This window comes from Ceratotherium simum, chromosome 1 (assembly GCF_057802395.1).
Source record: "Ceratotherium simum simum isolate JZ-2026a chromosome 1, ASM5780239v1, whole genome shotgun sequence".
In the NCBI taxonomy this organism is placed as follows: Eukaryota; Metazoa; Chordata; class Mammalia; order Perissodactyla; family Rhinocerotidae; genus Ceratotherium; species Ceratotherium simum.
Genome location: NC_141900.1, coordinates 2,441,375 through 2,455,116, shown reverse-complemented (window position 1 = coordinate 2,455,116; position 13,742 = coordinate 2,441,375). Strand labels below are relative to the sequence as shown.

General features: G+C 49.7%; 1 protein-coding gene across 1 annotated transcript; it reads left to right on the top strand.

Annotated features, from left to right (window-relative positions):
- Window positions 1-640: 640 nt before the first annotated feature.
- On the top strand, window positions 641-8,852 carry IGFBP3 (insulin like growth factor binding protein 3). The gene is made up of 5 exons (XM_004438350.3): window positions 641-1,132; window positions 4,467-4,696; window positions 5,198-5,317; window positions 6,440-6,577; window positions 7,459-8,852. Exons 1-4 carry the CDS (start codon window positions 724-726, stop codon window positions 6,563-6,565), a joined length of 885 nt encoding a protein of 294 aa, XP_004438407.2. The 5' UTR covers window positions 641-723; the 3' UTR covers window positions 6,566-6,577; window positions 7,459-8,852.
- The last annotated feature ends 4,890 nt before the right edge of the window (window positions 8,853-13,742 follow it).

The following is a 13,742-nucleotide window of genomic DNA, read 5'->3' as shown; positions in this document are numbered from 1 at the left end:
CACCTGCAGATGCGCTTTTGTTGGGTCGGGGGGTGGAGGGGGAGGCTGAGGGTGCCAAAGGCCCAGCGGTGCAGATAAAACCTCGAGTGCCTTGGCTCGCCGAGACTCCGAAGCGAATCGGGTATTTTCATTCAGAAACGTCCCACGACTTCCTAGACCCAAGGACTTAAATTTTGGAAAGCTTTGCAAAGTACACACGAGTGAGGAGCAGCACACGCCAGTTTCCCCTACGCCGGCTCGCCGTGGGGCGACGTCACCTTAGGGTGCAGAGGGAGAAGGGCGTAGGCATCGGGGTGGCCGAGGGCGGTCGGCGGCGCTGGGGTGGCCTGGGGCGGGGAGACACCAGAGGCCCCGGGGACGGCAGGGTACCGGGGGCGCCAGGCATGTGCGCGGGGAGCAGGTGCCCGGCCGTCCTAGCGCTGCGCAGCCCCGCATTCTGCCCGGCTGCCCATGGCGAGGCGCGGGCCCCCGGAGCCTGGTTCGCTCTGGCCCGCCCCCGCTGCCCCCCCCACCACCACTGGCGCGCCGTTCCGGGGCGTGTCCTCGGCCACCCCGGCTTCTATATAGCAGCCGGCGCGCCCGGGCCGCCCAGATGCGAGCGCGGCAGCGCAGCGCTGAGGACTGGCGGCTCCCTACCCTGCTCCCGCAGCCTCGCGCCGCGCGCTGTCGCCCCGTCCCCGCGCGCCCCGGCCGGCCAAGTAGCGGGCCCCCGCGGCGGGCGCCATGCAGCGGGCGCGCCCCGTGCTCTGGGCCGCGGCGCTGACCGCGCTGACGCTGCTCCGTGGGCCGCCGGCGGCGCGAGCCGGCGCGGGCTTGGCGGGCGCGGGCCCCGTGGTGCGCTGCGAGCCGTGCGACGCGCGCGCGCTGGCCCAGTGCCCGCCGCCGCCCGCTGCGTCCGCGTGCGCCGAGCTGGTGCGCGAGCCGGGCTGCGGCTGCTGCCTGACGTGCGCGCTGCGCGAGGGCCAGCCCTGCGGCGTCTACACCGAGCGCTGCGGCGCCGGCCTCCGCTGCCAGCCGCCACCCGGCGAGCCGCGCCCGCTGCAGGCGCTGCTGGATGGCCGCGGGCTCTGCACCAACGCCAGCGCCGCCGGCCGCCTGCGTGCCTACTTGCTGCCCGCGCCATCCGCGCCAGGTGAGCCGCCCGCGCCAGGTGCGCTGCCGCAGCATCCCGGGCCCGGCGCCCCATCGCCAAGGCCGGGGGTGGGATGGTGCGGCTGCGGAAACTCCGCTGCTCTTCCCCCCGCAAGGGTTTTACGTGGGGAAACTGAGGCCCCGCGAGGCGAGGGTGCTTGCCCGAGGGACCCTCTGCAGCCGGCCGTATACTAGCTCCGCTCTCTGAGTGCAGAGTGCTTGTAAATTGCACAGCGCTTTTGGTGAAAATGGGTCAAAGATTTCATGGGGAGGGAGGGAGCGGGTTCCACTATTAGCGCAGCCAATGGAAATATCCAGGACAGAGATTCTCCGGCCTGTGCGCCCGCGTAGCGCGGGAACGTGGGCGTGGACTGTGCGGCCCAACCCTGGAACGCGGTCTGTTTCCCACGAACTGGGAGCGAGCGTGCTTGTGCCGAGGATGCTGTGGGGGCCGAGGGCGCAGGGAGGCGACTGGGGAAGGTGGGCAGGCACGTTGTAGGAAATTGTACCTGTCTTTAAAAATACTAACATTTGCACAGACTTACGGTTTGCAAAGCACTGTCACCTCCCGGAGTGTCCAAAACCAGCGAGGTGGGAATCTGGTAATGGTATCGTTTTCCGTTGGACAAACTGACGTTCAGAAAGAAGTGACTCACCAGGGTCCCCCAGAGGCAGGGAGGATAGTGAGGGCTGAACTGCCTATGCCGCTTACTGGATCGTTCCCCTTGTGCACCCCACCCGCCCTGGTACCTGTGTGGCCCTCAGACAAACCCCAGGTGCGGAGGCTGCCGGGAGTGTGGACGCACGGACGTCAGTGTCAGCGAAGAGAGTTGGAATAAACTCCGGGACTATGTGCCATCTCAGTCAGAAGTGGAAGGAATGCGGTCCAGTTCACAGGAGCCCTGAGGACAAAAAATTCCTAGTGTTTGGCAGAGTTGCTCCGCTGTCTCTGCCACTACCAGGCCCGCGACTCTGTGAAGGACATCACATCCTTCCCTTAGGAAAGAAGTCTAAATGCTGTTGGCAGCTGTTCCTCTAAATTTCAAGCAGGCTTTGCCAGCCTCGCTTAGTTATGAATGAAGTTCCCACATAGCTGAAGGCTAGGAGAATTCTGCCTCCACCTCCCGCCACCAGCTGGACAGAGCGCAGTGGGCAAGCTCCCATCTAGGACCAGCAGAGGGAAGTCCCCTTGTAATTTTCACACCTGCAGATTTCCACTCCCCGGTGGGGCTGTTTCCTTGCTAGGCAGGGATGGCTCTATTTATTCCAGAGAAACACCACTCCAGGATTGGTGGAAAGGCAAAATTCCAATTGCCTAAAACATACACTGTTTTATACTAGTAGACAGGCTTAAAATCCTTAGACCCAGGGCAAAGTTATGTCATTTGCTGTGTATGTACTTTATGGTTCTAGGGCATTTTTTTGGACATTCAAAAAGTGATCTTAGAAGTTCTTATAAACATTGTCTCTTTTAGTTAGACTATAACACACATTATGATTACTACTGTTACGAGTAGCTCCATAGTGTAGGTTGATGTGGCTTATTATAAGATTATGAAAAGATCTAAGTGACCTCTAAAATCCACTTAGGAGGAGGGATAGGTAAATTTAAATGACAGTCAAAAGTCAAAATTATCTGTTGCTTAAATGGAAAGGTTTTCCCTTCATCTCTAAGTCAGCAGGCATTAGAAACAAACCAAGGAAGTTTAAGAAATTACTCAGAGTTCTTGGAAAAGAAATGCAAATATGTGTATTTACATATTCTTAGCATCTCCTTTGCCCCAGTACTTCCCTGAAACAGAAAAGAAAACACTAAGGTGAAAGGAAATTGAAACCAAATCCTACCAATTAATATCTTAGTCCAGCAGGCTCTGGGCTAGAGGAATTTGTGCTTCCCCAGACACCGGACCCCTTGAGAACTTTGCAACTCCTCCTTGCCATGGGACTGTTTTCTGAGTGAGGAACTCGAGACCCAGAGAGGAGAGGGGCTTCCCCAAACACCCCCGTGAGTGCACCTGCCCTCGGGCCTCCAGGAGAGAGTGGAGCATCTGCAACAGAAGCTTTGCGTCCTTCAGCAGCGCTTAGCCCGCCGGGGGCATTCTCCGAGCTAGGCTCTTGCTCCTTGGCGGAGTCCAGAGCCGGAGGCCTTGGCTGGCTTCCAGGCAGGTGGGCGGGCTGCCACTGTGACAGGCGTGTTCCCAGGAGTCTTCAGCTGGAGCAGGGCACTTGGCATCCCAGGCATAGTAGATTCAGGACCAGATGGCGAAAGGAGCCCCTCCTGGGAGGGAGGCATCAGGGCGTGGCTTGTCAAGTGAAATGATCGCATGACAGTTACCTGGCTGCATAGAGTCAGGCAAGAGGAAGGGGAACAGAGAGAGCATTCTAGGTATACATCAGCCACACATTTAGTCAGTATACTTGAAATCTCAGGGACATTGTGGACATTCCCACGTCAATGTCAAGTCTGTGTCTATTAGCATGTTGATTCCCCAGAGGGATCCACAGGAGGTGCTTCCTTTTCAGGGAGTGAAAGTTCTTTGGCACTGAGGAATGTAAGCCTTGAGCAGAGCTTTGGTGATGTCAGGGTCCTGTTTGCTCCTGTGCAAATGGGATGAAGGGCCTCCCCAGGAAAGTGCCCCAGGATGTGCAGGGTCTGTGCAGCTCTTCTGGGCGTCCCAGACCCTGAGTGGGCATTGAGTGTTAGAGATGTAACGGCAGGACCTATAAAGCACCACCAGACATGCCTGCGTGAGTCTGGGGACATGCGGCAAAGGCGCTTTGTGGAGAGGAATTCAGTTTCCCTGTCTGAGCCGGCAGAGATCCCCTGGAGCCTTTTGCCTGGTAGCGCTTAGGCCAGTGCTGGTTAAACCTGAGTGAGCGTCGGAACCCCTCCAGGGCTTGTTGACACCCAGATTGCTGCCATCGTCCCCCAGCAGGGCCGGGAGTAGCGGAGAAGGTGTGTATCCACCGAGTCGCACACGTGGGAGGCCCGCATTGGAGCAGCCCTGAGCGTATCTGAATCGCCAGCAGAGCCTTCCCTGGCTCGGGTCTGACCCCTGCTGGTGGAGCATGAGAGACACTTGAAAGCTGAGAGGTGAAAAGCGTGTCCTTCAGCTGCTCCTGCTTCCTAAAAGCACATGTCGTGTTTCACTCCTAAAAGGTGGCTGCTTCTGCTAATGTTACGGAACGATACGTTATCAAGGTGTTTTTTTAAACATATTTGGAATTGTTGAATAACATTTCTGCTTAGATGTGACTTGGTCGCAGTATTAAGATTTTGAGAAGAATGTTGTTAAATGTCCACAACCATCTTTGTGTCTCTTATGCTTTTCAAGGAAACAGCAGTGAGTCGGAGGAGGACCACCACAGTGCCGGGAGTATGGACAACCAGGCCCTCCCCAGCACACACCGAGTGCCAGACCCCAAATTCCACACCCTCCACACCAAGATGGACGTCATCAAGAAAGGCCATGCCAAGGACAGCCAGCGCTACAAGGTGGACTACGAGTCCCAGAGCACAGACACCCAGAACTTCTCCTCCGAGTCCAAGCGGGAGACAGAATATGTAAGAGCTTTTCCTCCTGGGGAGGAGGGGGCAGGGGAGGGACGCCAGAGTCACTCTTTACTCGAGAGCCCCGTCGGTAAATCCCAGTGGTCCAGCTGATGCCATGGGCAGCTTCGAGCCCCTCCTTAAGTAAAGGATGGGACCCTTCCCGATCTCGGAGATCTCCCGAGGTCGAGGAGAAATAACATCCATAAAAGCGCATCGCGTGCTCTCCAGGCCTCTGTGGTACAGAGAAATGTGCTCCCGAGGCCGCTTTATTTCGTTCCCTTGGTCTCTGTGTGTCCTGGCCTGTGGGGACTCTGTCCTCGCCTCTGTGCCTTGTTCTGGGGATTTCACGAGGAAGACAGGAGCCGCAGTCGGCGTCCTTCTAGGAATGTCGACAACTAACTCAGGCAAAAGACATTTGAGGAGCACATTGCAGGTCCACTCGGGGGGGCTCGATGGGCGCCCGGGATTTTCTGAGGTAGTGCGAGCTCCCGAGTAACACGGCCTCCTCCCCAGGGGCCCTGCCGCCGGGAAATGGAGGACACGCTGAACCACCTCAAGTTCCTGAACATGCTCAGCCCCAGGGGCGTCCACATCCCCAACTGCGACAAGAAGGGCTTCTACAAGAAGAAGCAGGTAAGCGGTGTCCTCGCGTGTTTCCTTTCTCTCCCTCTGTCCCCAGTGCAGAGGAGAGGCTTGCTTTGCCAACCCCCAGCGCTGGCCGCAGCCCTAGCTCCTGGCCCATGACAGCACCAGAGACCGACCCAAGGCTGCTTTCTCTAAAACCCGAAACCCTGGGTGTCTCCCTCCCGACCCACAGAGCAAAGCAGTGCCACCCAGGAGCCCTTTGTGAACCATAAAGGGATGCAGACACACCGGCACTTGCATTGCACTGACATTTTGAATAACTATTGTAGAGAATTTCCAAGAAGGCTGACGTGAGGTCACAGGACCAGAAGCTTACCCTGAGGTCCCGTGTTGGTCCCTTGCACACTCGTGCCTTCCAGAGAACGACAGGCTATAAAAGATCAAACCTGTTGGAGAGGCGGTTATTTTAAGCCACAATAAATGCGCCTCCTTGGATTACGAGTATGTTATGGCAGCATTTCAGTCAGCTTCCCAACTGGACAGTTCCTACCATGGCATCTGCAGGATTAGCCACAAAACAGTGTGGCCTCCTCCAGAGTGTTCCTGGTGGTGGCCTTGGTCAGAGGGCCCATCTCCCTCAGTGGCCACTAGTCTCCTTGGCCTCCTCTCATGCCTGTCTTCCACCAGTCACTATTCAGCAGGCGATCATTCTAGTCAGGTCTTCTGTTCGTGTGGTTCTTTCCGTCGCTTATTCAGCAAGCGTGCACTGAGAAGTTACCATGTGTGCGGCCTGGGCGTGCTCTGAAAGACACAGACGTGACATGAGCAGGGCACGAGGGACGTTCTCATTCCCTCGTTCAGCAGATAGGCCTGCGGGGCAGAAGGTCCAGGGTCTTCTGAGACCCTGAAGGACACAGACCTGCCCTGCCTGCTGCTTTTCTAGAGAATCCCACCCGCACAAAGAGCATGCCGCCACGCTGTGCACACGGGGCTCTGCCTGGCCTCTCCGTGGTGCCTCTCAGCATAGCAGAGGCCATGCTGGGAGACCACCCTGGGCCCTGACAGCGTGCTCCGCCTTTGGCCCTGGGCACCTGCCCCTGTCATCAGGACCCCCACAGTGGGGGCCTCCCGGGGTTCACTATCGCACCATCTTCTGTGCTCTGCCCACAGTGCCGTCCTTCCAAAGGCCGGAAGCGGGGCTTCTGCTGGTGTGTGGACAAGTACGGGCAGCCCCTCCCGGGCTACGACGCCAAGGGCAAAGGCGACGTGCAGTGCTACAGCATGGAGAGCAAGTAGACCCGCGGCCACGTAAGCCCTGGGACCTGAGTGGCTCAAGGGGCCACAGCCTCCTGGCCCTGGGCCTCTGCCTCCCAGAAGGGCTGGGGTGGGAGGGAGGGTCTGCAGGCCGCGGGCTGCCCCGGGGCTGGTGACTCAGGGGCTGCAGCTAGAGGACAGATATATAGGACAGACCCCTCAGGAAGGTGCAAGGAGGCCCCCCAACCCAGCTGAACAACTCAGGGAAAGAGGGTCTGTGGCCAGGTGGCCTCAAAGATGCTTCCCTTCATTTTAAAGAACTTAGAACCTGTAAATATTCACACACATATAATGTGAGATTTTCAGAGTTCAGCTTTGATGGTTCATTTATCTTCACAGGTAAACTGTTTTAATCCGAAAGAACTTGTTAAAGGAACGTGTTTCTAAAGGGTGTGGCTATTTGTTTTTCTGTAAAATATATTCTGGCTGTTCTGATAGTCTTTGATTAATATAATTTTAATAAAGTTTATTTAAATCTAATACAAAAATGAAATTTTAAACTATCATTTTGAAGAATGCTATCACATTCAATATTTTCTTTCTTTTAATATATGAGAGCGCTAGTGGGGAAAAAAAGAATAAATATGTATTTCCTTTCGTCTACTCAAGACAAGTTTAAGTAAACGGAAGAAATTTTCATTTTTAGTGATAAGTTTTGTTTCCTTGCAAGTTGGAAAAAAATCATTCTAGTTTCAGGGTGACTGTGACAGTGAACCCTGCAAGCCCCTTGCGGTGTTCTTTGCCTTGTTACAAAGTGTAGGGGAGCCCTAGCCGCCGAGTGCCCGGGTGTTGACCTGATCGTCCCAGGCAGGACTTGAACCCTCTCGATTCAAGGGGCAGTTATTTCAATATGTTTCTTTTTCTCTTTGTTTTAGTTCATGTGGAGCTGAAATACGCCTTATTTTGCACAAAAGACTGCCAACGACATGATCAGCAGCTGGCTACAGCCTCGATTTATATTTCTTTTTGTGGTGATCTGACTTTTTTTAAAACCAAAGTTTAGAAAGAGATGTTTGAAATGCCTAGGGTTCTTCTAATGGTGAACTTGAGCATCTTTCTACTTCCCAGTCATCAGTAAAACGCAGTGTGGTTTTTCTTGTTGCTTCCTATAAAAATACTTGTAAACTCAAGCGCAGTGCGGCCGGACCTCACACCGTCTGGGAGCTCCGCCTCTGCTTCGTGCCGCAGCGACTGTGTTGCTTCTGCAGACGAACGCCTCCTCCCCACCCTGTGAAATGAGCACAGGCTTGTCGGGAACAGGACCCCCTGCCCTCTGGTGTCTGACATCCCCACGCACCGCCTGCAGCTTACATCTTTGAAGCAAGGGCCTGGGTCCCTCGACCAAGAAGCTATTTCCTATCTTCAAGTGACCTGTGCTGCTTGGGAACTAGTGGAGAGAATAAGATAGAGTCTTACTTGTAAAAAAACATGACCAAGGATGTTCTAGGGAACTCTGGGAACCTGTGAAGGCAGGTATTTCTGACCCTTCTTTGTCAGCAGCTCCTTGAAGACACAGCCTTTCCTGGTGGCCCCACAGGGCAGGGGGGCAGTGGGACAGCAAAAGGCATCACAAATAATAGCACGATCCTTCAATGACCATAGAAAATAGTGTTTTCCTATTCAACAGTTCATGACCAAGTTGATTTTTGAGGATAAGCTCCTTAAAGCTAAAGGAGGTTTATTTTCATCTCTCACCTCTGTCCTCCTTGGCACAGTGTAAACATAACAATAATAATTTTATCTAACCAGGAAAGATGAATGGCTTGTTGGGGAGCCCAGCGAGGACCCTGGGAGCACACAGAATGCCCGTGCTGGCTGCACTTGGCATCATCCTGCTTTTCTTTCTAACTCACACATATACACAGAGAAAACACGTTCTTCATGACCTGTTAACGTTATATACGTCATCATCCAGATATGCTAGGACCCACACTAGATAATGCTAGATGAGACGTTAGCCATGCTAGAGAACATAACTATGGCCAGGACCGAGGAGAGGAGCCTGTGCAGGGCCGGCTACCCCGGAGGCCAGCCCTTGAGGTTGGCGGGGTTAGCGCCGAGGAGGCCCTGTGCTGCCCGCCCAGCCTCTGGGGTGGACACATGCTATGCACAGCCCTCCTTGAGAACACAAAGGGGTCTCGAGACATTCTGCCTACCTATTAGCTTTTCTTTATTTTTTTAATTAAGTTTTTGGAAAAAAAAGTATTTTTGGAAAGTTTGTCTTGCAATGTATTTATAAATAGTAAATAAAGTTTTTACCATAAAGAAATCCTTTTCCCCTTGTTGGTGACTGGCTCCGGATGGTGGGTTACTAATGACATCATCCAGAGAGTATAGGATGTTCCGGCTGCGGTAGAAGACTTAGACAAATGCCTTTATTTGCTTCTGCCTCCAGCAAGAGAACCCAAGGAGACAGCCTGGAAGCCTCCGCTGGCCCCATGGAGACACTGGGTCTTGTCTGCTGTGAGCCTCCAGGTCCGGGAGGCCGGGGTGTTGACCCCGGTCCTGTCACAGGAGTGGGCAGGTGGGAACAGATCAGCAGACACACCTCATGACTGGCTGTCTTTGCCTTTAGGTTTTGTCCCCCATTGTCCTATCTGTCACCACCCAGGGCAGCCTTCACAACCGAGGGGACCAGGCATGGAACACATGCAGGATGATTTTGTGGCCCTCTCACCCCACCCTCTGTTTGGAGAAGAGAGTGGACCAGGCAGGAGGGGGAGGGAGACTCAGGGAGATGCTGGGGGGTGCAGGTCTGGGGTCTCGGTCCCCTCTCTGCAGCCTTGGGACAATTGCCCCTTGTCACAGAGCCACTTCAGGCAAAGTTCTGAGCCTGTTACTTCCAGGCATCGAAGGATAAACTGCATGTCAGGGAATCAGCTGTTTAGAGCCATAACTGACCCATTAATAATACATCTAAGATGGGTTCCTCATCACAGAGTTGTGTGTGCTGAGCGGTGAGCTCGGTAAGTGTTCCAAGAACTGGGGTGTAGGGTTGGTCATCGAGAGAGCACATCGGAAGCCAGGAAAAGGAGAGGGCAGGTTCTGGGGAGTTGGGGTGCCTGCAAAGTCCTGAGGCTGGAGGGACGGAGCTGGCCAGCAGAGCAAGCTCATGGGGACAGCAGGTGCCAACAGGACATGGGGTTCTTGGGGTCAACTATGGGCACTTCAGCAGCTGGCCAGTGTCTGGGAAGCCCAGACAGGAGCTTGGCAAGCCCTTTGCAGCCACTGTGAGCCGTGAGCTACACACAGGATGCCGGCTCTATAAGCCTACAGGACTTGTCTTCATGGAATCACTGAATCACGTGCCCTTTCTTGTCCTCACTCTCCTTAGCCTCCAACTTCTGCCCTGTCCACACCTTTGATCACCTTTCCTTCTAAGTGTTCTCCTATCACGTCTGGTAAACACGTGATGTTGCATCCACCTGGCTCTCCTCTCCCCTGTCGCTCCACCCTCGGCCACCCAGCTAGACACTTGGAGCTCCTCTGCCCTCCCAGGCTCATCCCCAAATACCGTGTGTCCCCAGCCACCATCCCCTAGACACACAGAAATGAGCGAGCAAGGGCGCTCGAGTCACTGGGTCAAGGCCACACAGATGCTGCAGCCACCGCTCACCAGGGTTTGAATAACACATCGACACACTTGACGAATAACAGTCACCGACCTTGACGAGGGTGTGGTGACAATTCTTCCCCCACCCAAGGACATCTGGCAAAGTCTGGAGACATTTTTGGTGTCACAATGGAGGGTGTTACTGGCATCTAGTGGGTGGAGGCCAGGGATCCTGCTAAACTTCCTACAAGGCACAGGACAGCCCCCACCACAAAGAATTATCCCACCCAAAATGTCAATAACGCCGAGACGGAGAAACCCTAATTTAAACAGATGTTAAAATTTGCCAGTTAAAATAAAGATAGGCAGATTCAATTGGTAAAACTCAAGATATATTGTATTACAACTGACAAGGATTGAAAGTAAAATGATGGAAAAAATATAGACAAAATCGATCCAAAACAAAGCTAGAGTAGCGATGAATATCAGACAAGATAGATTTTAAGACAATGTTTTATTACAGAGAGAAAAAGTCTCTACAAGCTAGCAGGAGAGTAAATGAACCATGAATAGTTAGCCATTCTAAACATATGTGCACCTAATAAAATACTGTACCTTTTTTCTGTCATTGTTTTCTACTCTTATTTTTATTACTTCTTCTCTTGTGTGTTTTTAAAATGTCTTTAAACTATTTATTTGAAAATTAACATAATTACCCTCTCTTCATTATTAAACAGACCAAGAAAAAAAAATCAGCAGGGATTTAGAATATCTGGAACTTTGTTTTAAAACTAGCAAACTTAACCCAACAAATATGATCATGTAATAAGATATATCTTGGTTTTTAGCAATTGAATCTGCCTATCTTTTCTTTGAAAAATCTAACAAAATAGGCAAACACCTAGAATGACTACAAAGAACAAAAAGGAAAAGTTGCAACTAATATTATGAATGAGAGAAGGAATATAACAGATAAAGCAGAAAATAAACAGATTATAAGAAAACACTATCAACACTATATATTACCAATTTAGAAATTATAATTTTAAAGAACAAATCAAAAGCCTGAATATTCCTGTAATTGTGATAGCATTTAAAGAAATAGTTTAAAATATTCCCATAAAGAAAACACCAAGTCCAAATGGTTTGACGAGTTCTACCACATGCTTGAAAAACACATTGTCCCATTCAATAAAAACTTTTTAAGAAGGTATAAAAGAGAAGACTACACCTGGATTCATCCTACAAAACTAGTACAACCCCAAAACTTAAACCATACAAAGAAAAAAAACGTACAGGACCATTGTGCTCATCAATGTAAAAATCCCAGGAAAATTGTTAGTAAATTGAGTCCCACAATCCATATAAAAGGTATTCTACCATTACCAACTTGAGTTCATTCCAGGCATAAAAAAAAATTTAATATTAGAAAATCTATAAATATAGTAAATATAATTAATCACATTAGTATATTAAAGAGAAAAAATGGATACAGTAATAGTTTGAAAAATTCAACACAATACAACTGTTAATAAATTAAAAATGTAAGAGAACTTCCATTATCTGATAACATGTAAATATTAAAAAAACAAAAACCTAGCAAGCATCATCCTAAATGGGGAAACATTAGAAGCAGTCTCTTTGAAAACTGAACTAGACAAGGATACCCACTCTCGCCATTTCCAGCCAACATGGTGTGAGAGAACTGAGCTTATAAAATAAGACCAAAAAAAAAATAGAGGCTTAACATTTGGAAAACACTGTCACAATTTACAGATGTCATGACCATTTACATGGAAATCATAAGAGAATCTACAGACAAATTATTATAAATAATAAGAGTATTTAGCAATATGGCTGGATATAACAATATACACAAATGAATTTAATTTCAATACCCTAGCAACACACAATCAAATATAATTTCAAGAAGACTTCATGTAAAATAGTCTCAGAGAATATAAATTTTTAGCAATTTTTAAAAACCCAGAAATAACCTAACTCCCATCAACAGGAACCTGGATGAATAAACGGTGGTGTATTTGCAACAGGGGGTACCCTGTAGAACCCTAAATGAATGAACTGCAGTTGATGCAACCATGCAGGTGATGCGTAGCTCTGTAGCATCAAGTTTAAAAACCAAGTCCCTAATGATTACACACTGTGTGGTACACACATGCTGCCTGGTACACTTCTCATGAAGTTAAAAAAATTACTAAAATAGTCTGAACTAAAACATATTTTTAAAAATAGGTATAGATAAGATAAAACTATATCCAAAGTGAAGCAATGAATGGTTATTGCCAGAATTCTAGTTTTCAAGTTGGATGGTGAGACCACAGATCCCTATTACATTATTAAAAATAGAACAAATAATAAGAGAGTGCCAAGCGAGGACCAAATAATGAGTGTGTGTTATAAACCAGGGATTATGATGAATCTTTGCAATTGATTGGAATGGGTTCAAAAACGAATGGAAGGAGAGAAGCTGGAGCCAGCAAGCAGGTGACTCTTTCCAGAAGTTGATTCTCTGTCCCTTGTATGCCCCAATCTGCCTCCCTCGATCTTCAGCACCTGCAGCCTCCGTGTACCGTCTGCTAGCCTCCTTCATCTTCTCCTTGAATCCATCATAACCACTGCCTCCGGAGTCTTCTTCCACTAGCTCAATTCTAACAGTGTCATTCCAACCAGAAAATATTTTTTAACAGCTTTATCAAGATACAATTTCCATACTATATGATTCATCCATTTAAAGTGTACAATTCAGTGGTTTTTGCGGTAGTCACAAACATGTGTAACCATCATCACAGTCAGTTTTTGAACATTTTCATCACTTCAATAAGAACCCCGGTACCCTTCAGCTATCATCTGCCATCCCCCTCCCCAGCTCTAAGCAACCACTAATTACTTTCTGTCTCTATAAATTTCCCTGTTCCAGACTTCTGTATGAATGGAATCATATAACGTGAGGTCATTTATGACTGGCTTCTTTCAGTGAGCATACTGTTTTCAAGGTCCATCCATATTGTAGCACGTATCAGCACTTCATTCCTCTTTATGGCTAAATAATATCTCATTGTATGGATATACCATATTTTGTGTATCCACTCATCTATTGATGAACATTTGGATTACTTCCACTTTTGGGCTGTTACAAATAATGCTTCTATGAACATTTGTGTGCAAGTTTTTGCATGGACATATATTTTCATTTATCTTGGATCTATACCTAGAAGTAGAATGGCTGGGTCATATGGTAAATCTATGTTTAATCATTTAGGGAACTGCCAGACTGTTTTCCAAAGTGGTTGCCCCACTTTACATTCCCACCAACACTGTATGAGGGTTCCAATTTCTCCACATCCTTGCCCACACTTGTTATTTGACTTGTTTTGATTAAAGTCACCCTACTGAATGTGGAGTGGTATCTCATTGTGGTTTTGATATGCATTTTCCTTGGTGACTGACAACGTTGAGCATCTTTTCATGTGCTTATTGACCATTCGTATGTCTTCTCTGGAGAAATGTCAGTTCACATCCTTTGCCTATTTTTTAATTGGGTTATTTGACTTTATGTTATTGAATTGTAAGAGTTCCTTATACATT

Excerpts from the sequence above, each read along its gene's own strand:
- IGFBP3 (XM_004438350.3), top strand. The coding sequence starts at position 724 with ATGCAGCGGGCGCGCCCCGTGCTCTGGGCCGCGGCGCTGACCGCGCTG. Across the intron at positions 1,133-4,466 it reads GCCCGCGCCATCCGCGCCAG|GAAACAGCAGTGAGTCGGAG; the intron begins GTGAGCCGCCCG and ends ATGCTTTTCAAG. Across the intron at positions 4,697-5,197 it reads CCAAGCGGGAGACAGAATAT|GGGCCCTGCCGCCGGGAAAT; the intron begins GTAAGAGCTTTT and ends CCTCCTCCCCAG.